The following is a 25,006-nucleotide window of genomic DNA, read 5'->3' on the forward strand; positions in this document are numbered from 1 at the left end:
TGCAGCTGGGTAAGGTGGAGACTGACGCACTGTCAGATCCTTCCTGGAGCCTGAACTTAGATTGACACTGTCAACAGTGCATGTTAGAAGTGATTTTTAAAATTTTCTTTATTCTTTTTTTAGTCAAAGATAAATAATGTAGTTTGAAGACCACATCTAAAGGTTTGCTACAAAAACGGTATAGTCTTTCCTTTTCACACCCTCCCAGAAGGGTCTATTTTGAGTTCTTTTAAGTAATTCTTGTTACTTCAGACTCCACAGTATGTCTACATCATATGCTTCTCTCTCTCACCAGGTGACTCGTTTATCATAAAAGGATGTAGCTCGGGAACAGCCAGATGGAAGAGGCCTTAAGAGGGGCAGGTGTGGGGGAAGGGCAGGGTATGTGCCCTCCCCACAGCTCCACAGGCTCACGGACAGTAAGTGCTCCAGAACCGGCCCCTTGGGGTTTTCTGGAGGCTTCAGTTCACTCCCTGGCCGCTGATGATTGATGGCGCCTCCGTCTCTCCCCTCCCCAGGGCTCAGGTTAACCCGTGTGCTCTTATTCCTTGTATTTTTGGCTCTAGCCATCACCCGTGACATTCCCACCCTCAACACACCTTTCCCACGCCTTCGACACAGTCCTGCTGGCTGGCGCTGGTACCTGGTGTCTGCGTTGCCCCGGCCACGGAGACACGCAGCCGTGTGGTGACAGAACCTGCCTTTGCTGCAGTCTGTGGTTTCTTAGGGATGGTAGTTGGTTTGCCCTGTTTCCTGTGTACCTGATAATCTAACATTGATCTCTCCATCGGTTATCTGGATCTCTCCAGAAGTTCCATCAGTTTTCATTTCCCTAGAGGCATGGAGCCCTCTGACCACCGCTTCTCTTACTGTTCTTTTATTTTCTGTATCTTGACTAAGGAGTCATTCCTAATTTACTTTCTCATCTTGAAGGATTTTCTAGGAGCTTCTTGAGAAATATGTGGGTTGTCTTTTTTTTTGGGGTTGTCTATTTTTTGAGCTCTTATATCTTTGACAAAAAGTTCACTGTACCTGGATACTTTTTGGTTGAATCTATAATTCCAGGATGAAAGTAACATCTCTTTGGCTCTCTTAAACGTTAGTTGTAGACTGCGGGACATCCTCCTTGCAGCATGGCACTCTTAGTTGCGGCCTGTGTGAACTAGTTCTCTCACCAGGGATTGAGCCTGGGCCCTGCACCGGGAGCACGGGGTCTTAGCTTAGCTGCTGGATCACTAGGGAAGCCCCTCTTCTGACTCTTAAAACACGCCCCCCTCCCCCTGGTCACCTCTGGCCTTCGCTCTGAGGGCGAGGTACTGTGTGTCTCCACGTCTCACGGGGTCTGCCTGTGTCTTTGCGTCCTGGGTGGGCCTCTATCTCCTGACCCTGTGCTCGGGGGGCTCCTCTGTCTGGAAGGCCATCTCCCCTCGTTCAGGCGTTCCATCTTTCATGCTCTTCCTGTCCAGGAGGTGTTTTTCACTTTCCAGCTTGTGGATCAGTTTTGTGGTTGCAGCATTTTCCCTGTTCCCAGGCTGTAACCAGGAGGGTTTGAAGCTTCGCCCAGGTTGGTTTCCCTCGGTCCTTTGTTCCCCAGGCGGCTGGGCAGTCCCCAGCTCGAGCTTGGACAGTGAAAGCTGTCAGCGGATCTGACACCGAGCACGCAGGTGGCTCAGGCCCAGGATCACTTTCCTTCCTGCCACTGGGAGTGTGCAGAGATTACACTTAGAAATGAAAGTTATGTGGCATTTTAGTCGAAGTTTTCCACGTGAGTTTTCACATGTTTTCAAAAGCCAGAGTGGTATGCCTCTGACAGCTGCCTGGCCTGAGGGTGCAGGCATCCCTGGAGGTCTGCAGGTTCTGGGAGCCGAGTGGGAGGCGCTGAGGAGCGCTGACCCAGGGCCCCCGACCGCGCAGCGGGCCAGCCAGCTTCTCCTGCTGTCCCTCTGGCCGGCCCCTACCGTCCGCTCCGCCCCAGGCAGAGGTGGCCAGGGTGTCTTTGTAGACAGGCTGGTTCCGTCTTTCCCACTTCACCCAGAAGTCCCTTTACCTCCGGCCATCTCCTTGTTCTGTCCCCTGTCCTTGTGGGTGTGTGCTTTCTAAAGAAGTCCGCTTACTGCCACTTCATGGAGTTTGCGTCGGGGGTGGGGGTACAGTCAGATGCCCACGCCGTGTAGAGCTCCAAGAAAACTGGAGGCTTTATTTGTGGTGTTAATAGTGGACAGAAAAACACGTTCAAAACGTGACTGGTAAAACTACCCACAGGCTGATCTACCCAGTTGTAAGGCAGGACCCAGTCTCCGAAAAGGTGGCCCAAAGGGCAGGTGCTTACAGATCCATTAGGGTCTTAAACCTGATTCCCAGGATCGGCATGCCTATGGGCAAGGGTGTCCTGCAGCTCTCTGCACACCTGCCCATTACCTCAGCGCTCTCCTAGCTCCTGAGTCTGCAAATACTGTGAGCAAAAGTACTTCTCAAATTAGTCATGGAGGAGACCCTCGACCTCTGATCGATAGGAATCCACCTACTGGCCTCGTAGGAACCCCAGCGGAGTCCACGGTCCAAGCAGCTCCCAGTCGCCCTGGTCATGCCTGGTCCACACTGGAGCCTCCCTGGGCCGGGCAGGAAACGCAGGTGGTCCTGTCGGACACCACGTGGTCCAGGACTCTCATCAGGATATCTGGCATGTGGTCTGTGAGCATCTTGGGGCCGATGAGTATTCTGCTGAATTCTGACTCGTCGGCCCACCTCACGGTGTATCGGGCAGCAGGGGAGCAGGAGCACCTGGAGGAGGAGAGGCGACCCCATGAGCGCCGCCTCACATGCCAGCCACCCCACAGGCCGCCTCTTGCCACAGGCGGTTGACGACCGCAGGGGTGGAGGTGCCCACACTCACCTCCCTGAGGCGCCTTCTTCCTCCAGGTGGATGATCCTGCCAGGAGGGTAGAGCGGCGGGTACTTGGTGGGTGACTCGAGCGGGGACTCGCTGGAGAAGCTGTAGGCTGGGGACCCATGCACCAGCAGGCTGTGCTCCCCGAGGAGGGGCTGCGTCAGGTCGCCCCCGTCCAGGTCGGTGGGAAGGTCCTCAGGGATCCCTCCGAACAGCTCGTACCAGCACCCGCGCAGCAGGATCTTGTACTGTGGGGGGATGGGGGGCGGCCCGTGTGACTCCAGAGACCCCCTGGGACGCGGGAGGACAGCCCAGAGCACAGCAGGACTAGCGCCTCTTAAACTCTGGCAGCCTTATTTTCTGAGCTGTGGGACTGAAGGCGTCAGAATGCTGTCAGGACAGGACTAAAGATGACAAAGAGCAAATGACTCAGCCAAACAGGGATGGTTCTGTCGAAAATTTAATCTGTGCTTGCTTAGCCATCTGCCTTCCGGGCGTGTCTGTGGTCTGTGAGGGGAGTGGAGGAGTTTCTGGCAGCATCAAGAGCCCTGGGCTGCAAGGCTCTGAATTAGCAACATCCTCTGGAGGCCCCAGACAGCCGGGTGGGGAGGCCCCAGGGCCCCTGAGTTACCTTGGGCTTGTTGCAGTGGGCGATCACTCGCAGGATCCTCCTCTTCAGATCTTCCAAGTTGGTCACACTCAACCTGTTGAGCAGAAGGCCAGACTGAGGCTTGGCACTCGGCCTTCCCTGCTAGCCCAAGCCCAGCTGGGGCGGCCAGCACGCTCACCTGGGAATCACGTCCTTGCCCAGGACAAGGGACACGATGAAGGTCTTGGAGTATTCATAAAGGGATTTGCTGAAATAAAAAAGGTGCTTCAGGGAGGCTTCCAAGAGAAAGTGAGTTAACTGCCAAGCCAGGGAGCAGTCAGTGTCCCCAGAACTCAACTCTGTTCTCCATCCTCTAAAGGAGGAGAAAAACGAGACTGCAGTTACAGCAACTTGCTGAGAGTCCTAGGTGTCAGCACTGGGCAGATAAATAAGGTCTTTAACCCAGCGTGGTGTCAACAGTCAGGAAGCCGGGGAAGGGTGGACGCGGACCCTCCTACGGGCAGGAATGGCGCTGCGCGTCAGCAACAGGGAAGGACGGGCTCTTAGTGAGACCGTGCTGAGATGCTGCGCTTGCTGCGAGGGGAGGAAATGAAACTGAATCACACTATACACAAAACCACCGAATTGAGCAGATCACAGACCTAAATAAAGGTGAAAGGCCAGACTAGAAGGCTTTTAAAAGATAGGACAGGAGGTGAGCTCTACATGCTTAGCACAGATTTCTTAAATGAGAAAGACCCCAAAATCACAAGGGAATGGCAGCTCAGTGTTAAGAACATAAGCTGAAGACAAAGTAAACAGACGCCAGTGCGCGAGACTGCATTTATAACACACACTCGCAACCGACGAGCAGCCGATGCACTGGATCCGTACACAGTGCAAAAATAAGGTACGTCGAGAACTGGACGAAAGGAACTTCACGAGAGTGGAGACGATAAGTATACGGAAAGACGCAGCTTCGTCATGGAAGGGTCAACTAAACAATGGAACGCCACTGTGCACCCATCAGGCTGGGAGAAAGGCTTACATCTGACACGGAAGTGTTGGTGAGGATGTGGAGAGTGGTGCACACTGGTGAGGGTGTGAACAGGAGCAGCCGCTACACAGAGCTGGCACACACTCCAGGGCCCAGCACGGCCCAGTGTCCATCGCCAGCAGAACAGACGGATAGTTTGTGATGCATGATGAAACGTAACGAGCATTTACACAACATTTTACAGGCATCAAATATGTGAAATAAAAGGGGAAGTAACAAGTATAATTCCATTCCTCTAAATTTCAAAATCATGCAAATTCAAACTAGGTTATATAGAGACACGTATACAGGTGCTAAAGCTGTTTTTTAAAGCATGGGAAAGGACTTCCCTCGTGGTCCAGGGGCTAAGACTCTACGCTCCCAATGTGAGGGGCCCAGGTTCAATCCCTGGTCAGCAAACTAGATCCCACATGCCACAGCTAACACCCAATGCAGCCAAATAAATAAATACATTTTTAAAAAACCCAGGAAATAATGAGCACTGCCCAGGATGTGGAGGAAAGGGTATGACTGCATGACGTTGGCGGGCATATAAGTTGGTGCAGCCACTACGGAAAGCAGTTTGGAGGTTTCTCAAAAACTGACCCAGCAATTCTACCTCAAGGTATTTATCCAAAGAAAACAAGGACACTTGAAAGATACCTGCATTCACTATAGCATTGTTTATAGTAGCTGAGACATGGGAACAACCAAATTACCCCCTAATGGATGACTGCATAAAACAGATAAGCTGTGTGTGTGTGCGCGTGCGCGTGTACAAAATGGAATACTATTCAGCCAAAAAAAACAGTGAAACCCTTCACTGATGTACGGCAGAAACCAGCACAGCGCTGTAAAGCAATTATTCTCCCATTAAAAATTAACAAAAGCAAAAGAATCGCTGCTTTTGTTCAAAATCAACAGGCCTGTTACTGTAAGCAACTTTGGTGTGTATTTAAAACCAGTAATGCTTATGATAAACATGTGGCACTTTGTCTTAACCTAAAACAAGAACAAAATCTTGCCATTTGTGGACATGTTTGGACCTTGAGGACAGTATGCTCCGTGAAATAAGTCAGAGAGAAAGACAAACACTGTATGATCTCACTTAGTGTGAAAACTGGAAACACGAACCAAGCTCAGGCACACACAGGAGACTGCTGCTTGTCAGAGGCTGAGAGGCACAGCAGAGGGAGGGAGCTGAGAGGTGGGTGAGATGGGTGAAAAAAGGTACTGCTGGCTATAAAGTTAACCAAGTCCCTGGGAGGGAAGGCGCAGCCCAGCTACTACAGTTAACAATACCATCCTGCATATTTGAAAGCTGCTAAGAAAGTAAATCTTAAGTTCTCCTTACAGGGAAGAAAAGATTCTGTAACTATTTACGAGGACAGATGTTAACCAGACTTACTGTGGTCAGTTCACAATACATAAACATCTGATCGTGTTGCACACCAATAACTAATATCATGTATGCCAGTTACAGCTCAGTTTTGAAAATGGGTCTCACGCTGCACCATCTAGGAGATTAAAGCTGTGGTCCAAGAGGCCCATGAAAGGCTGGCCCATCTTTTTTCAACCAACAATGCTTTGACACAAACTCCTCCTGAGGATGAGAAGTTGTAACTAAATTGCAGACGAAGTATCAGTTTGACCATTTATCAAGGAAAAGGAGTACCTGAGCAGCCCCCTGGGCGGGGAGAAGGCGTAGCACCTGACCTGTGGGTGCGAGCTCTTGAGCATGAGAGCCAGCAGTGCCGCGGCACCCGCACCCAGGCTGTGCCCCACGACGACCAGCCGGTACTCCTGGGGGCGAGAGCAGAGTGGGTAACGGCCGAGAGAGCAGACAGCAGAGAAGGCCAAAGAAAGGAAGGAAGAACTGAAACCTCACAGGGGCGATGCTGAACGCTTGACTCAGAATCCCGTCGCTGACGAGTCGGCGGTAGACGTATCTGGCGGCCTGAGAGATGCCCTGAAAGTGCAGACACGGAGCTGTTGGCTGTCGGGCGTGGCAGGACTACACAGGCCCCACTCTGTGACTCTCCCCCCAGACAGGACGGGCCACCCTGGGACCAGCGGCCTCATTGACCACCCACTGCTGTGTTCCTGGCAGCTGGTGCGGAGCCTGGAGCGAAGCAGGGGCTCAAGAGGTATTTCCATCAACCAAGAGGTGACCTCAGGAACACCTTTCCATGTCAGTGGATGTCTATGGCTTTTCCTGGAGCCTCACAGCATTTTGCTGTATGGACGTCCCACAATTTACTGTCGCCAAGTTCCCAGGGTTGGTCAGGTTTAGATTATAAATGACTGATCTTTTAAGATGATGGCAAAAAAAATTCTGAAATCACAGACAGTGACGAAGCAGCCACTATTCCGGCAAAAGCTGCGCTGAAACCACTGGAAGGGAGTTCTAGGGAGGTCAGTCTTTCATTTCCAAAAATAAAGTACAACTTCCTAACAAATACAGCTGTCCACGAAACAGACTTCTTGAAAATTAAGTAGTTCCAATCGAGGAAGGACAACCTTGTAAACCAAAAACGTTTTCGGGATGCTTCCTACCTGAGAGCACAGGGCTCCAGGCCCGGCAGGCTGATCTCCGACAGGGTGAAGCGGGGGAAATACCACATGAGATGGGACTCTTCTGCTGGGGCCTAAACCTACTGCAAATTCCTGAGTCCGTGACTCTGTAGCCCTGTGAGCACAACGCGGACCCTGGCATCACCTATGAGAAGCCAGGCGGTCTGGGCCACTGGACCCTGCCTGCCTCCCTTTCCTCCCCTGCCTGCCACACGGTGAGGTCGACTTCCGCCAGCTAGGCACCCACCAGCTGTCTGTCCAGGGCAGCCAGAGTCACATGGCGTCTGGACCACAACTTGGCTGGCGGTAGGTCTCCCTGGCACAGGTGTTATGGGTGACACGCCAAGAAGGTGTTCAGCCACACAGCCTGGACAGCGTCAGAGCCAGAACCTGGTGCCCAGGCCAAGAGCAGGGAACCTGAGGTCTCACCCTCAGCCCCTGAGCAGCTGTGCTCCCGGCCGAAGGGCAGGCGCTATCGCTGGGTGAAAAGGTGGAGGCGGCCTCGGCTGAGAGCTGGTGAGGCCTCAGTGTCACAGCACAAAACCTGGGCCTGTGGCTCAAACGCTTGGAAGAACAGAGGCAAGACACCAAGCCTGCCGGGCTCTGAGGGCAGCTGGCTAGTTGATGGGTCTCTATAATAAATACTAAATTTCTTGTTTTCCTTCACGCACATTTAGTAATAATCAAACTGGACTTTCCTGTGAACTTCAGGGGCAAAAAGACAACTAAGGGTTAAAGGGAGAGAATTCGCATTTCCAGGACCGCCGAGCTCCTAACTGGCGGCAGAATCAAAAGCCTCCGCCACCCTGGGTCTTCTCTGGAGTGTCCCAGCACACACCCCCCCCCCCCCCCCAGAAACCTCAAAACAACAGTAAGAACAACAGAAAACGCTGGGAGGCAAAAGGCTGTCCAGACAGGACACTGGGGCTCAACCACCAGCAGCCGCACTCTGGCAGTAACATACTTTTATAAAAACTAAGCGTTCTATTTAAAAAATGGTTACTACAGGAGCAATTCGTTTTGGTTAAAAATCACACACCAGCGTCGAAGAACAGCGCGAGCCCAGCGCCCTCCACCGATTCCTCAGGGGTGCCCTTTAGGGAACCACTCGGGGCCATGCAGTCCCTCCATCTGCAGCCTCGTCAGTCATCAGGGAAAAGCAGCGAAACCGCAGTGACACCACCTCGCCCCACGAGGGCGACTCCATCAGAAAAGTCTCGGCGAGGACGTGGGGAGATAGGAACCCACGTTAGTTTGCTGGCGGGGATGTGACATGGTGCAGCTGTGCTGGACGACAGCTTGGGGGTTCCTCGAAACCTTCAATGGAGAAACAGCAGGAGGCCCAGCCACCCGGCCTCTGGACAGACCCCCCAGAACGGAGAGCAGGGACTCAAGCCGCTAGCTGCACGGCCGTGTCCACAGCCGTGTCCCTCACGACAGCCAGAGGGAATTGAGACACGCTACCGCGTGGGTGAAGCTCGAGGATCCTATGCTCAGTGAAGTAAGACGGTCACGAAGGACAAATATAATTCCACTTACGTGAGGAACATAAAGCGAGCAGATTTGCAAACAGTAAAATGGTGGTTCCAGGGGCTGGCAGCTCCCAGCCCCACCCCACCCCAGAGCGCACAGTCACAGTGAAACAAGAAGTGGGTATTGTGACATCGCAAACTGTGCAAGGAGCTGCAGGAAGTGCTGAGGCTGGCGGGGGTGGGGTGGGGGGGTGGTCTGCCTCGCGGGAGGGGCTGTGGGGTGGGGGGGTCTTCCTCTCAGGAGGGTTGGGGGGAGTCTTCCTCTCAGGAGGGTTGGGGGGGGTCTGCCTCTCAGGAGGGTTGGGGGGAGTCTTCATCTCAGGAGGGTTGGGGGGGCTTCCTCTCAGGAGGGTTAGGGGGAGTCTTCCTCTAAGGAGGGTTAGGGGGAGTCTTCCTCTCAGGAGGGTTGGGGGGGTCTTCCTCTCGGGAGGGGCTGTGGGGGGCCTGCCTGCACTGCGCTGCCCTGACGCTTTCTTCACCCCAAGCAAGGACTGCCTCAGTTACAGGGGAAGAAGCACTCAGATGCCCACTGACGCTTGTTCCAGTAAGTGTGTAGCTGCTGGCAAGTCACTCAGTCGCTGTGAACCTGCTTCTTTGTCTTAAAAATAAAAAGGAACCCCCTGGGGCTTCGGGGAGGTCGTGCCACACTGCACTGGGCACCAGCAGCCTCAGCTGCACGGAAGCGTTCAGAGAGACTCGGAGGGGAAACTGCCCCACCCCTTGAGTGCCCCCACGGAAGGCTCCAGGCCACACGCCCCCGGCCCTACCTTGTGTGCCCAGCAGTCCTGCACGTCACACTCAAGGTCGAGGGGCTCACTCTCCGCAGACAGGTCCGTGAGGATGTCCTGAAACAGCGTGTGGGGAGAGGCCGTCGGCCGGGGGAGGCGCGGCGTGCCAGGTGGCAGGACGCGCCTAAGGGACCCGCGGGCGGACGCGCCTGGGGGCGACACGGGGTCGGCCAGCGGACACCCAGAGCGCGGGGTGACTGCATGACTTCACTTAGGATTCTTTCCGGCTTTGGGCGCAGAAAATTCAAGGGGAGGGTCACCTGATCAGGGGCCTGGGGAGTCCAGCGGGCACTCCCCTGGGAGCGGCGGCTCCAGCCTGCCGGTGTTAACTTTCCACATTTCTCGGTGAGAAGGAAAAGGCTTCACCTGCTTTTCCAAGGGCCTGCTTCATAGCCTGGGCGCGCCTCCCTGGGGCGGGTGCTGTCTCGGAGGCTTCCCATCTCCCGGCTCTGGGCCCTGCCGCGCCCCTCTCCCCGGCGGGTGGGCAGGCTCCATACCTGCAGAGACATGGTCCCTCGGACGGCCACCACCACTGACTCCTTCCTGTGGTCCAGGGCCACCAAGAAGGGGAGCTCATACACCTGGGGGAGGAGAGGATGGGCGTCAGCACAGCCGGCCCCTCGTCCGCCCGAGTGCCCGCTCCTCCCGCTGGCGCGGGGACAGGCAGACGCCCGCAGGCGGTTGGCGCTGGGGACACCAGGGGATGGGGCCTGTGCCCGGGGAGCAGGCGTGCGTCGGAGCCTGGTGACCTCACCTCCCCGGATTCCCCCGAGAGGGACTCTACGTGTGGCAGTGTGGAGGCGTCTTGAAAGAGCCCCCAGAGCAGACAGAGCCTTCTGTGGAAAATCGCCGTCTTTAAGCCCATCGGCCCTTTCATCGGCGATCACTGAGCAGCAGTGATCAGGGAGCGATGGTCACCACCAGGGCTCCGGGCGCCGCACCGAGCTGGGCAGCAGACTCACCGGTGACGTGAGAACACGCCCCCGGGCGCTCTGACCTCAGCAGCATGGTGTGAGATGTTCCCACGCCCCAGGTGAGTCTACGGTGCAGGCGTGTGGGAGCCCATGGGCTCAAGCGCAGTACACAGGGGTCCCCCAAACTGTCTGTGTGCTGCCATTGCGGGGGCTCCTCCTGAGCCAGGCTCCCACAGCATGGCTGTGGCCTGGGCTCCAGAGATGTGAAAGCTCCCCAGGAGAGTCTCCTGAACAGCAGACATGAGCCGCTGTGCTCCCCGAGGGTCTGGGTTCTCGGCGCCGCTGCAGAACAGGCAGGGAGCCATGAAGCAGCACAGGACAGCCCCTGGCACCAGACGGACCGGCCCCTGTGGGCTCGCTAACCTGCCTGGCGGGTGGGAGGCCCGCTGCTTGGCATGAACAGCACGGAGCCAGACCCAGAGACGTGAGTGACTAAGCCCTGGCACCCGTGTGGGGCTCCTGCCAAGTGCAGCTCACGGTTCTTCAGTAGAAGCTGTCTGCCCCATCACGCTAACCCTGGGTTGGTGCCACGGGCGCCCGTGAACCTGCCGAAGCAGCACGTGAGATTCGGGGGTGAGCGCGTGTCTGTGTCCGTGTCTCCGACATTTTCCCAGGGGACTCGTGTGGAACCTGCACCAGAACCTCAGAGGACCCAGAGGACGGCGCGGGCCGCTCTACCTTGTCGTGGAAGCTGATGTGGATGAAGTCTCGGTGCTGCAGCCCCGTCGTCTGCAGGATGGAGCTGAGGTGGCAGTTGAGCTGATCGCCTCCGACCAAGTCGTAGTCGGTGGTGCTACGTCTGCAGCTGGAATGGGGGCAGAGGCGTCACGGCTGCGTCTGGGAGACCCAGCCCGCCGGCCCGTCCCCAGCAAACGTGAGGACTCCGCAGATAGTATTCACACTCCGTCTGGCTAACCTCTAACGGCCTTCTGAAGACATTTACTCATTTATTTGGCTGCACTGGGCCTTAGCTGTCATGAGGGACCTTTCGCTGGGACGCACCGACTCTGGCTGTGGCACTGGGGCCTGGCTGCCCCACAGCACGTGGGATCCTAGTTCCCTCACCAGGGATTGAACTTGCATCCCACACATCGAAAGGCAGATTCTCAACCTCTGGACCAGCAGGGAAGTCCCTTTAACAGCCTTTAAACGATATTTATTGTGTACGCTTCTTACTAGAGTCTGGAACCACGGTAATACTTCCCGTGTTCAAAAAATAAACCAACAAGGATGGAAAGAGACCCTAACCTCATCAGAAACGGACAAGCCAGCATCATCGCCTGATACGAGGTACTGAGAAGGACACACGCTCTGCACGGAGCATTCCTGCCAAAAATGTGTAACCTGAGCCGTTCGTGAAGAAACCACGAGACAGAGGCAGAGTGAACGCCTCCTTACGACACACGGGACTGTCCTTTTCAAAATGTCGGTATCACGAAAGATACGAAAAAACGACTGAGGAGTTGCTCTAAACTGGAGGAGGCTAAGGAGACGTGACAGCCCAGTGCAGCACACGCTCCTGGATCGAGAGAAAGCGTGCTACAGAGGGGACTACTGGGACGGTTAGAAAGACTGCAGCAGCTGATGGTGAACTTCCTGGATTTCACACTTGTCCTGGAATTTACGTCAAAGAGAGACCTCGTTCTTAAGAAACACAAGCTGAGGTAACTGGGGGGGGCGGGGGGCATGATGTCCAGAACCCAGCCTCTGAAGGTTTTCTTTGGGGGGAGGGGGTGCATATGTTTATGGAGAGGCAGCGACACAGCACATGGGGCGAGAGCGAGCTGCAGCCGGGGCTCCAGATGCAGCACGCGGGCGTGTCAGGACTGCGCGTGCGGTTTCTGAGATGTTTCACAATAGGAAGAAGCTTTTAGCAAAGGGGAATGTGACTATCTTCAGAAAATAAAGGGCGGACACCGCAGCAAGCGACCTCGGCAGGGAGGTGGAGACCTCGCACGACCTACCAGTCGCCGCCGACCCGGCAGAGCCCCGTGAAGGGGTTCCTGTAGACGTAGAGGGGCCACCCGTAGGCGGCAGCTGCGAACTGCATGTAGTGCTGGCAGTTCTCCAACTCTGCGTCCAGATCGGCCTCCTGCGGGCAGAGCAACAGCCTCCTGTTAGGGGAGCCCGTACGGAGAGGGCCGGCGCCCTGTCCGCCCTGGACTCTCGTTTCACAGTGGAGCCTGTACGGAGAGGGCCGGCGCCCTGTCCGCCCTGGACTCTCGTTTCACAGTGGAGCCTGTACGGAGAGGGCCGGCACCCTGTCCGCCCTGGACTCTCGTTTCACGGTGGAGCCCGTTACGGAGAGGGCCGGCGCCCTGTCCGCCCTGGACTCTCGTTTCACGGTGGAGCCCGTTACGGAGAGGGCCGGCGCCCTGTCCGCCCTGGACTCTCGTTTCACGGTGGAGCCCGTTACGGAGAGGGCCGGCGCCCTGTCCGCCCTGGACTCTCGTTTCACGGTGGAGCCCGTTACGGAGAGGGCCGGCGCCCTGTCCGCCCTGGACTCTCGTTTCACGGTGGAGCGTGGCTGGGTTACACTGCTGTGTCAGTCTCAGGTGTATAGCAAAGTGACTCCGTTACACGCACGCACACACTACTCTTTTTCAGATTCCTTCCCCACGTTGGGTGTTACAGGACTTTGAGGAGAGCCCCCTGCGCTACACAGGAGGGCCTCGCTGATTGATCTCTGGCAGAACATGCTACGATCTTAAACCTGAACTCAAATTCCCGATTCTTCCCTTTCTTTCTTCAGGGAATAGACACCTTGGAGGACTTCTATTGGAAAAACTGATCCCCGAATACAGACAGACAGAACCCCCTCATTTTTTGGCTGTGCTATGTGGGCCTCCCTGGTGGTGCAGAGGTTAAAGCGTCTGCCTGCAATGTGGGAGACCTGGGTTCAACCCCTGGGTCGGGAAGATCCCCTGGAGAAGGAAATGGCAACCCACTCCAGTACTCTTGCCTGGAGAATCCCATGGACGGACTAGCTTGGTGGGGTACAGTCCATGGATCGCAAAGAGTGGGACACGACTGAGCGACTTCACTCACTTTGATGTGGTATGTGGGATTCTAGTTCCCCGATGAGGCCTGAACCCACGGCACCTGCGCTGGGAGGATGGAGTGTTACCTGCTGGACCGCCAGCAAGTCCAGACCCCTCACTGAGAAGGATGCACGAGTTAGCAGCAAGCGTCCCTAGTGCCTCTGCAACTCCGCATCCTGCTGGATGCACATGTGTAGCAACAGGGGCTGCTGGGAGCCAGGGGCTCCAACGAGCGGCTCAGACAGACAAATGAGCCTCGGGCAATTTTCTCTTTCAAAAGCACAGAAATCTGTGGCGGGAAAGCAACCACCAGAGCTGAACTGCTCCCCAGGCTCAGAAAAGAGTGCATGTGCTCTGGGAGAACCTGGTCCCATCCGAGAAGGAAGTTTTGATGTGCAGACAACAGCAATTTCCTAAAAGAGAATGCTTGGGGGGAAGGAAACATGACAGGCGGTGGACTGGCCAGGAGCCGGCTCCCACCACCTCAAGGCCAGGGGATGCGGAGGGGCCTCGCCTGACAGGTGCCAAACCACAACCGGCAAATCCACACATCAAGACGCCAATCAACGGTTCCCGAAGCTGGTTGTTTTTTTTTTTTTTAATTTACAAATAGGTATAAATGTCAAAAGGGCACAACCCAACAGAAACGTGGGCTTACCTGGACGGGCCCGGGGGAGTGGGTGACTACCTCGGTGGGCTCCGGGGGGCTCCGTGCGTGGTCCTGCTGCTGATGGAGGAGGGCGAGGCCGGCTGCGATGTCGCTGGGCACCAGGTCCGTGTCCTGGACGGGAAACCACTGCGGCTCAGTGCCCACCCGGTGGCAACGGCCACAAGTCCCCGAGGGCCCGGGTGTACAGCTCACACGCACACACACACAGTCACAGGTGAACGGGTGTTTTTGGAAATCCTTCCCTCTCAGGACACCTGCACATGAACCTGGTGTTTCTTCCTCTCCTGCCCTCAGACTAAGCCCACTCGAGGACATAATCATATCACTGATTCCGATTCTCAGATGTCACTTAAGTGACTCAGTTATTTTTAATCTACGACACATGCCCATCAAGCGGGCAAACATGCCCTGTTTGTAGTAACAAATGATGCTAGTCCCGTTTACACCCTTGCTGCTCGAGATGCTGAGGTCTTGTTGAGAAGGGCCCACGGCAGAGGCTGATGAGCTTGGGCTCACACTCGCCAGGCAGGGCCAGTCTAAAAAGACCCCCAGACTCGGAAAGCCCCAGAGTCAGTCTGCGGGGCCTGATCTGACCCTCTCCTCCCGGGGTGGGGACAGGGAGCCCCCCACCCCCAGAGGACTTGCCCTCGGGAGCTACGTTCTGTCGACAGGGAGATGGGCTTGGGACGCGGAGAACTCATCTGCCCCAAAGAAGCGTTCACGCAACAGGAGGAGGAGACGGAGCAGACCCCAGTGGCTTACTGAAAAGTAGGTTGAGAAAAGTTCTGCCGTACTCGAAAAGGCGACGCGAGTGTGGTCGTCCCGGCCGACACAGCAGCACAGCAGCCTGACTCGTGTCTCCCACACGCTGGTCGCCGCCGTCTTGAGGCCACTCAGCAGCTGGTTGGACTCGCGGCTGTCTAGGGGCTGGGGGCCCAGGGGGGCGCCCGGGGCCGCCTTGCCCCCCAGTGGGTCGAAGACGATGAGGATGGTGAGCATGGTGGAGGCGATGATGAGCCAGCTGCAGGGCGGTGGGGGGGACGGGCTGAAACCCAGGTCCTGCAGCCCCTCAGCTACGTGGGGCTGGGGCACCCTCCCGGGGGAGCACCTCCTGCCTCGGGACAGCTGCGGCTCCAACTACCGAGAAAGATGGGGAGCTGCCTGGGGCGGGCAACTCGGTTCCTCGAGAAAGTTCCTTATGAGCCCACAGCCAACCGAGGCCTGGCGAAGACGGAGTCCCCAGAGCCACAAAAGGAAAAGCGGGCTGCATGGTTGACAGAGCCGCGGCCAGGTTCAGAAGCCCCTGCCCGTGACCGGGGTTACTCCCCGGGGCCCCAGGGCTCTGCTCGGCAAAACCAGAGCAAGCTTCTTGCACTCGGGCCGTGCTCGAGTGGCTTTCATCCACGCACTGCACTCAGCCACTGCAGTCGTGCCCAACTCTTTGGGACTCCACAGATTGCGGCCCCCTGGGCTCCTCTGGCCATGGGATTCTCCAGGCAAGAATACTGGAGTGGGTTGCCATTTCCTCCTCCAGGGGATCTTCCCAATCCGGGGATCGAACCTGTGTCTCTTGAGTCTCCTACATTGGCAGGCAGATTCTTTACCACTAGCGCCACCTGGGAACCCCTTTCATCCGTACGTTTCAATACTTCCAGGCTGCCCGCAATGCACAGGGCCCCGTGGGGGCAGGAGCGTGTGTGCTCCAGGAAGGTGACCCGGGAAGGGCCGCGCGCGGCCTCAGGTGCAAGGCTCTGGACTGTGCCGGGAGCCCCCACCCTGATTCACAGCCCAAGGGGCAGGACTGGGTCGTCTGTACGATTTTCATTTGGAAAAGGCAAAAGCCTCACTCCAGGGGATTGTGCTCTGCAGCAGTTTCGCTGGCGAAGAGACCGTGCGTCTTCACGGCCCGCTTGTCGCTGGTGCCCTGCTCTGGTCTCAGGCTTCTTCCCTCTTGTGAGGGGCCGGAGGGCATGCAGAAAAGCGGGAGCTGGCAAGGAAGGAACTACAGCCGGAAGTGTGTGCTGGGCCATGAACTGTTCCCCCCCACCAAGTGTCTAACTACTTCCGGAAGCCTGCACGCCACCAGGGCACCTGCAGGGACCCCACCTCGAGCGCACCTCGGACAAGAGCCCACAGGAGGAGACGGGACCTCACCTGACCACAACGGTCGCGATGATGCCATTGCCCACAATCCGGTTACACTGAATGCCGTCCGCGATCCAGGCGGCCCCCAGGGACGCCCAGACCATCTCTGGCAGGAAGAGCGCCAGGCGCACATAGAGCAGCTTGGACATGGATTTCCGCGGTCCCGGGTTACAGATGGTCCCTGGAATACAGAGCACGTCCACGCTCCAGGCTGGCCTCCAGGGGACGGGGCAGCTCCTTTCGGCAGAAACACAGCGGCCGCAGCACAGGTGTGCAGGCTGCTCCCCACCAGCGGCGTTTCTACCTGTAACCGGGAACCACTGCTCGCCTCTGAGAGCGAGAGGCAAAGCGAGGGATGGGAGGCGTGACAAAAGCCTCAGAATTATTTCTTAGACTCACTGGGGCTTAAAAACACTTCTGGGAGGACTTCCCTGGTGTCCAGTGGTTAAGAATCTGCCTTTCAATATCGGAGACATGGGTTCGATCCCTGGTCAGGGAACTAAGATCCCACATGCCCAGGAGCAAGTAAGCTCACATACCTCAAGAAAAGATTGTGCTTTCAGCAACCAAGACCCAACACAGCCAAAAATAAATAAATATTGAAAAAAAAATACACTTCTGGGTTTTCTAACTACACTGACCATAAAGTCATGTTCCACATCGGACACTTCTGAGAGCAAAATGAGGCTCTATTAACAATTATGCCAGGACAAGCGACGTGAAACAGAGCTGTCACAGGCGAGCAGGGCTAGGCGGTCACCCAGGTCTCACAGCTGGGAAAGTCCAGGACCACCTGGCACACCGCCCACCTGAAACACCTCCATCCTCTGGACGACTGCAATGGAGTCACCACCCCACTTCACAGATGAGGAAGCGGAGGCTCACGGAGCTCAGCAAGCACTTTCTAAAGCCAGGTCTGCACGACCCAGGCTCTCTGCCTCGCCAGCGAGCGCCCCGTGAGCATCACTCTTGGGAAGCAAACAAGCGTGACCTGGAGACCACTTGTGGATGCCCACCACCGAGACACAACATTTAAAACTGCGTTTGTCAGATAAACCCAAGTATCATTAACTCTTACTGTAGAACATCAGCTTTCCCCCTTCAGAAGCTGTGATAAGCACCAATTTCATCATCAAAACCACCACACGATTCAAACAAAAGCAGTAACTGAAAAAAACAACAACCCTAAGATCTGAAAAATAATTTGATAAGAAAACAGCTTTTAAATTCCCAAAGCTACCTTCTGCTAGAATGAATCACTGAGGGTCACGTTTTAGAACACTGGACACCATCAGGCCTCACTGAGGCCACAAAGTCAGAAAGTCCTAAGATAATTGACACGGCTGCCTCTCTCCCTGAGGGGCAAGGGATGAAGGTCCGCAGAAATCTGCCCTGTCTCTGGAGAGAATTATCCTATAACAACAGCCAACCACCAGAGAGACAACAGGAAGGAGGATCTGCTCACAGCCCGCCCCAGAGGCCAAGGATCCCGAGGAAGGGGCTGCTCGGATGCTGCGCGCCCGGACCCAGGACCCCAGCCCCTGGCACCGCCTGAGTGCAGAGACGGAGGCGAGGAGGCAGGAGACACGAGTTCCCGCAAGGTGTCCAGAAAAAACAGGAGACGCGGAAAAAGCCTCTTATGTGCATGCTTGCCTAGGAAAACATCTTGCTTTTATGTCAACCTTTATTTTCCCCTCGGGGCAGTCAGCCGCCAGCTGGACCTGTAGTGGGCATCACGAATCCAATGCCCAGAATGGATGGTGTGACTGCATCCCCGAACGCGATGGCCTCGATGCGGTCTCAGGAGGTAACCCCACTGCCCCTCCCGAGGCAGGGCCACGGACGCGCAAGCCGCAGAGGGCAGGCCTGGGTCCCAGAGGGCGAGAGGAAGACTTCCTCAAGCTCAAGCCAGATGTGGCCAAGGGCAGACCTTGACCTTGAGGGCCTTCTGTCAAAACATGGTATTCATGAGGGTGGAGGTTGTTTAGTCTCTACACCATGTCCAACTTTTTTGTGACCCCATGGACTGTAGCCACCAGGCTCCCCTGTCCATGGGATTCTCCAGGAAGAACACTGGAGTGAGTGGGTTGTCATTTCCTTCTCCAGGGGACCTTCCCGACCCAGGGATTGAACCCGCAGCTCGTGCACTGGCAGCTTCCTTATCACTGAGCCACCTGGGAAGCTCATGAGGGTGGATCTTCCCTAATTAAACTGCCCACATGGTTGAAACTAGAGGGTTTCATCAGGGAGCTTTTCAAATCAAAACTGGAAACCTTATAGTTTCTACTAAGGTAATGAGCTGAAATTACACCCCCATGTTGCTAAGAGAAATTCTGACTTCATCCAGATGGCTCATCTAACTGAAAGCCTCCAGTCGTCATGTCTGTTGGCGGGATGGTTACTCCACTTCTTATCTGACTTGAATCATCCCCATTTGCCTTTTTTTTTTTCCCCCTTAACTTTACGGTATTGGTCACTGAAATTTATGTAACACTGTTAATAAAGCATACAATGTTATTTATTGACAATTAAACTAACATGTTTTTATAAAATCTCATCTTTGGTTCAGCTGTGGTATCTTTATCTACAAGCATCAGAAACTCGAACTCAGGCTGGTTTAAAAACCAGCAGGACCTGTCCTGACTCAGAGGACTGGAAACGCAGGGCAGGGCTGGCACAGGCGCCCTCCTAGCCCCGAGGGGAGGTGGCAGCTCATTCCTGCGTCTCCCCAAGGACAACAACATGCTGCTTCTGGATCTTTCCCAGGCGAGCAGGGGAGGATGTCCTGGAACTTCCCAGAGAACTCCCCGAATTTCATGGGCCCGATCCAGGTCGCACGTCCAGTCCTGAACCAACCACCGACCCCCGAGGATCATTCCAGTGTGGGGCAGAGGGTGGGCGTCTGACACTATGTGAGGAGTCAGTTGGGGGCGGTCCTGAGTAAAACTGGTTCTGTTTGGAGGAGGCTGCCAGTGGGAAAAGCGATCCACCCGTAACACCCCACACCCAGCAGAAGCTTGCCGAGCCCTAACGGGTGAGCTGGGCCCAGTTAGGCCAGGGCACGAGGTCATCCATCCCTCATGCGGTGTGAACTTGCCCTGACACCACCAAACATCTCTGAAGGAAAACGTTTAAGGGGGTAAAAAAAAAAAAAAGAAAAGCGTATCCTTAACCCACTGCGGGGCTTCCCTGTGGCTCAGCTGGTAAAGAATCTGCCTGCAATGCGGGAAACCTGGGTTCGATCCCTGGGTTGGGAAGATCCCCTGGAGGAGGGAAAGGCCACCCACTCCAGTCTTGTGGCCTGGAGAAGTGCATGGACTCTGGTCCATGGGGTCGCAGAGAGCCGGACACGACTGGGAAACCTTCACCTTCACTCACCCACCGTTACAGCCACCGCCCTGGCGTGCTGAGCAGACTGCCGCGAGCGGACAGGACAGCCAGATGGCACAGCCTGTTCCACAAGGACACAGCCTGCACGCTCCATCTTTCAGAAGATCCAACCGCACTCAGAACCTCCGAGCACGGAAGCCACGTCGCACACGTCCCAGCTCCCTCCTCTCCTTCGGCCTCGGCCGATCCGCACCAGGGGTCCGACTGGGGCCGCCTTCAATCCAGACCCCAGGCGCCCATGTTCTCAGAGCTAAGTGAAAATACACAGGGCGCTCCAGTCTACACGTTACTGCAGGACACGCCACGCGCCGTGCTTCCAGCTCATCTGGACCCTACGGTCTTGTTCTCCTGAAACACTCCACCGCTACCATTTCTCTCTGTATCTCCCACCATCTTTTAAGTTTCAGTCTATGGTTCGAAAACGTCGAGACCTAGATTCCATCACTGGGTGTATTGGCTACTTTCTCCCTCCCAGTTGTATCACCATCATCCACGCTTGTTGGCATTTCTCCTACACTCAGGCAGTGAACACACCCTAAAGCACGCTGGATGGCAGCCTGCCAGGCAGCCCTGCCTCTGACTGATGAGCTCTTATTTACTGATGCATTTCTTTAGCAGCCAGCAGTGCTCAGCTCATCCTGCAAACCACAGTAAGAGACAGGGAGGCTTTGGAACGTTTTCAGGCATTCTCAGTTAAGTGACTGTCTGCAGAAAACGGTAACAGAAGAAGTTATTAAGAAGAGATGTAACTTTGGGGACTTCCCTAGTGGCCCAGGGGTAAAGAATCCACAGGCCAGTGCAGGAGACACGGGTTCCATCCCGGGTCTGGGAAGCCCCCACAAGCCACAGTGCAACGAACCCACGCCCCATGACCGCTGCGCCTGTGCTCTGGGGCCCAGGAAACGCAACGACTGAGCCATGCGCTTCAGCTACTGAAGCCCGCGAACCCATGCTCTGCAGCGAGAGAAGCCCCCGCGACGAGAAGCCCGTGCACCGCAACTCGAGTTGTGGTGACACAAGAAAAGCCCGCAAAGCGGCAAAGACCCTGCAAAGCCGCAAAAAATACAGTCGCACACAGGAAAGAGCAGAGATGTAGCGATTACAGCTCGTCAATAAAAGGACAAGGAACCCGGTTTAAAATCGGGCAAAGGATCTGAACAGACGTTTCTCCAAAAATGATATGCAAACGGCTACCAAGCATATGAAAAGAGGCTCAACATCATTAGTCATCAAGGAAAAGGGACTCCAGACCACAGAGGTACCACTTCACATCCACTAGGACGGCTGTCCTCAAACGGTCAGATAATAAGTGTTGAGGAAGATGTAGAGAAACGAACCCTCGGGAAGTGCTGGCGGGAAAGAAAAATGGTGCAGCTGCTTGGAAAACAGGCTGGCAGTCCCTCAGAAAGTTAAACAGTTACCATATGATCTAGCAGTGACCCCCCCCCCCCCACCGCCAGGTACAAATCCAAGAGAGATAAAACATAATGGGTATGTCAAGACAAGATGCGACTGTTCAAAGCAGCACTGTTTGTAACAGCCAAAACGTGGAGACAACCCAAACGCCCACCAGCTGGCGAACGGTTGGGTAAACCGTGGTATATCCATTCAGTGCAGCGTCATTCAGCCATAAAAAGGAGTGAAGGGGACTTCCTGGTGGCCCAGTGGCTAAGACTCCGAGCTCCCACTGCAGCAGGCTCTGCGTTCCATCCCTGGTCAGGGAACTAGATCCCACATGGGACAACTAAGGCTCTTAGAGTGCCACAACTGAGACCCAGCACAGCCAAATTAAACAAATATTTTTAAAAAGAAAGTGAAAGTCGCTCAGTCATGTCCAACTCTTTGCGACCCCATGGACTGTACTGTCCCTGGAATTCTCCAGGCTAGAATACTGGAGTGGGTAGCCTTTCCCTTCTCCAGGGGATCTTCCCAACCCAGGGATGGAACCCAGGTCCTCCCGCATTGCAAGCGGATTCTTTACCAGCTGAGCCACCAGGGAAAGCTCTGCTTTAAAAAAAAAGAAAGAAAAAGTGTCCAATAGAAAAGCCTCATCCTTACCTTTCATGCTGACACACACGATGGCCGACACGGTGCCTATGATAACCGCCAGGAGGACAAGGAGCACGATCAGGTAGCTGCTGAGCAGGACACCCCCCGGGCAGTCCAGCTTCCCTCTGTGCATGAGGTACAGCATCAGGATGCCAACCCACCTGTCGAGACACGGGCAGGCTTAGAAATGGAACCCAGGGAGCCACTTTGCAAAACATGACGGAAGAAAGTAAAAGGAGTTAGTATTTTCCCAAACAGGGCCAGGTTCACTCTGGAATCTTAGTTGGTCAGGAATATGCCTGCAATGGGGAGATCGGGGTTCAGTTTCTGGGTGCGAAAGATCCCCTGGAGAAGGAAATGGCAACCCACTCCAGTATTCTTGCCGGGAGAATCCCACAGAGGAGCCTGGCGGGCTACAGTCCATGGGGTCGCAGAAGCCGGACACAACTGAGAGACTAAACCACCACCAGTAAAAGATTTACTAAATCAACTAAAGAGTATAGCTCTTTTTCCTTTTTTTAATGAATTTCATACTTTGCTGACGGCATTGTTTTTATTCTATGCCTGCTGTAATACATTTGTTACTTCATTTATTTGGCTTTGCCAAAAATTTTGGCATGCAGGATCTTTGCTCCCCAACCAGGGACTGAACCTCTGAGCCTACAAGGGAAGCTTGCAGGCTTAACAGCTGGCTCACCAGGGAAGTCCCTGTAACACAGTTAAAGCCATAAGCAAGCAATTTCAATGCAAACTCCTGGGAAAAAGCCCCCATTGCGACTCTGAGCTAAAACAACAAAGTATATGCTTGTTCAGTTATCAGCACAATTTTTACTTCTGTGTATTAACATGTAATTGACAAAAACACATCCTAAGGGGCTGTGTGTAATCCAAAAACAAGAGGTTGGGAAACAAGCTAGGAAAGTCTCGGTGGTGACCACGATCAACTTGAAAAGACCAGGACTGTGGGCTCCTGGGTGTACTTCGCAATTCCGTGCAGAGCAATGAAAGATAGCAGCAATCAAGCCAAGACCACGGTGACTCACCACTGGAGTTATTTCAGAATCAGGAAGAGAGCATCATTGGGCAAGAACCTAGTTTTAGGGGGTTCAAGGCCAGAAGGGGAACTGGACTAGATAACTCTGTGTTTCATCAGTTTTGTAACATTATGACTCCTTGTCTAGAAAAAAAAACGAAATGATCTCGATAAGATGGGCTCTGAAAACTACCAACGGACTAAGCAGCAGCTCATAATATTTCACGTTAAGTTTCTTTCCCCTAAAGAATCTACTTTTTTTAAATGTATCAGATATATATATATATGTATATATATAGGCTGCGCTGGGTCTTCCTGGCTGCGTGGGCTTTCTTTAGTTACAGCTAGAGCGAGCTTGTCACTGCGATGGCTTCTCGAAGGCGGAGCACTGGGCTCCAGGGCGTACAGCCTTTAGGAGACGCAGCTTCTGGGCTCAAGAGTTGTGGTGCCTGGGCTTAGTTGCTCCGGACATGTGCGATCTTTCACGACCAGGGATTGAACGCGTGTCTCCTGCATTCCTCTTTGCTCAGACCCTTTGGGGACAGACTTCAGGCGCCCGATTCCACAGACTGGAGAGTCAGTGCCAGTCCCCCGCGGTCCTGGGATTCAGCCGCGCCCGGCTCAGGAACCGCGCACGAAGGGTACTGTTGCCAACTTCGCGTCCGGCAAACACGGGATGCCGTGCGTTTCCGTGCAGAGCGCTGGAGAGCTGCAGGCGGCAGCGCCCGGCTCCGGGGGAGGAGATCCCGCGGCCACCGCCTCGGCGGCCAGCGCGCCCCGGCGGCTCCAGGCAGGGCGCCCGAGCCCCACAGCGTCGGCGTCCTGGCGGCGGGCCCGCTCCGTGACCCTGGGCACGGCCCGCCCGCCTGTAAACCGGGACAGCAGCGGAGGAGGCCAGGGACGCGAGCGCGGGGCAGACGACACCCTCCCCGCCCGCGGCCGGCCCGGGCCCGCTCCCTGCCGCGCGCCAAGCCCGCGTCCTCACCACAGCACTCGCACCAACAGCTCGAAGACCCCCGGGAAGACCAAGTCGTCGCTGGCGATGGCCCAACGCCGGCCGAACAGCACCATCCCCGGCATGGCGGACGAAAGCCCAGCGGCCCGCGGCGCTTGCAGCCGCCTGGAGCCCGGAGCCCTTGGGAATCTGCCGCCTGCCCACGACTCCGCGCAGGCGCACACGGGGGCCGGGCCCTGCGCACGCGCACTGAGCCCCGCGCGGTCGCCGCCAGGCCTCCGCGCCCGCACAGGTGCGCGGCCCGGGGCGCAGGTGCGCTTCATAGGCTCGTTGCATGTGTTAGGTCCCTTGTGTTGTTTTCTTTTGGCAAGTAGAAGCTCCAGTACTTTGGCCATCTCATGCGAAGAGCTGACTCATTGGAAAAGACTGATGCTGGGAGGGATTGGGGGCAGGAGGAGAAGGGGACGACAGAGGATAAGATGGCTGGATGGCATCACTGACTCGATGGACGTGAGTCTGAGTGAACCCCGGTAGTTGGTGATGGACAGGGAGGCCTGGCGTGCTGCGATTCATGGGGTCGCAAAGAGTCGGACACGACTGAGCGACTGAACCGAACTGAAGCACGGCGCCAGCCCCGAGGGCTTTGTCAGCCCAGAGACACCCCGCAGTTAGTGGCGGATCTGGGGCTCAGCTCATATACACGTCTGTGTGGGCTGCGAGGCTGTGACAGTTGCCCCCGCAAGGGCTGCTGCTGCCGCCGCCAAGTCGCTTCAGTCGTATCCGACTCTCTGCGACCCCATAGACCGCAGCCCACCAGGCTCCTCCGTCCCTGGGATTTTCCAGGCAAGAATACTGGAGTGGGTTGCCATTTCCTTCTCCACCCCGCAAGGGCAGGGGTTAGGAGTTCCTCGTTAGGACCTTCCCTGGTTCAGAGCCTGAAGCCACTCGCCCGCTTGGTGCTTGTAGCCTGATCTGCCTTCCTTCCTTCCTCCGAGCTGGTCGTAGGTTCTGACCACCTCTCGGCCTCTCCGCTCCCCTCCGCCCGGGTCCGAGCCCCCCTCATCGCGTACCTGACCGGGTCTCCCCGCTGCTCTCCCCAACCCTGCCCTGTTTCCCCTCCTCCTCTTCGGTGCATTGCCCTTACAGTGACGACGAACCGTCAGACCAGGCCCATCAGCTTAGAATTTTGCAAGCCTTCACTTTGTGCATCCAACCAGTCCATCCTAAAGGAAATTCGTCCTGAATATTCATTGGAAGGACTGATGCTGAAGCTCCAATACTTTGGCCACCTGATTCGAAGAACTCTCATTGGGAAAGACCCTGATGCTGGGGAAGATTGAAGG

The 25,006-nt window shown here is 55.6% G+C and overlaps 1 protein-coding gene across 1 annotated transcript; it reads right to left on the reverse strand.

The window, feature by feature from the left end:
- On the reverse strand, positions 91-23,870 carry DAGLB (diacylglycerol lipase beta). Its single transcript, XM_018040434.1, has 15 exons — positions 23,694-23,870; positions 21,685-21,836; positions 16,246-16,417; positions 14,854-15,112; positions 14,080-14,202; positions 12,345-12,472; positions 11,059-11,185; positions 9,904-9,987; positions 9,386-9,463; positions 6,401-6,481; positions 6,188-6,315; positions 3,676-3,744; positions 3,519-3,591; positions 2,894-3,135; positions 91-2,781 (listed from the first exon to the last, which is right to left on the reverse strand). The coding sequence occupies exons 1-15, from the start codon at positions 23,786-23,788 to the stop codon at positions 2,583-2,585; spliced, it is 2,010 nt and encodes a 669-aa protein (XP_017895923.1). The 5' UTR covers positions 23,789-23,870; the 3' UTR covers positions 91-2,582.

Source organism: Capra hircus, chromosome 25 (genome assembly GCF_001704415.2).
Source record: "Capra hircus breed San Clemente chromosome 25, ASM170441v1, whole genome shotgun sequence".
Classification (NCBI taxonomy): domain Eukaryota; kingdom Metazoa; phylum Chordata; class Mammalia; order Artiodactyla; family Bovidae; genus Capra; species Capra hircus.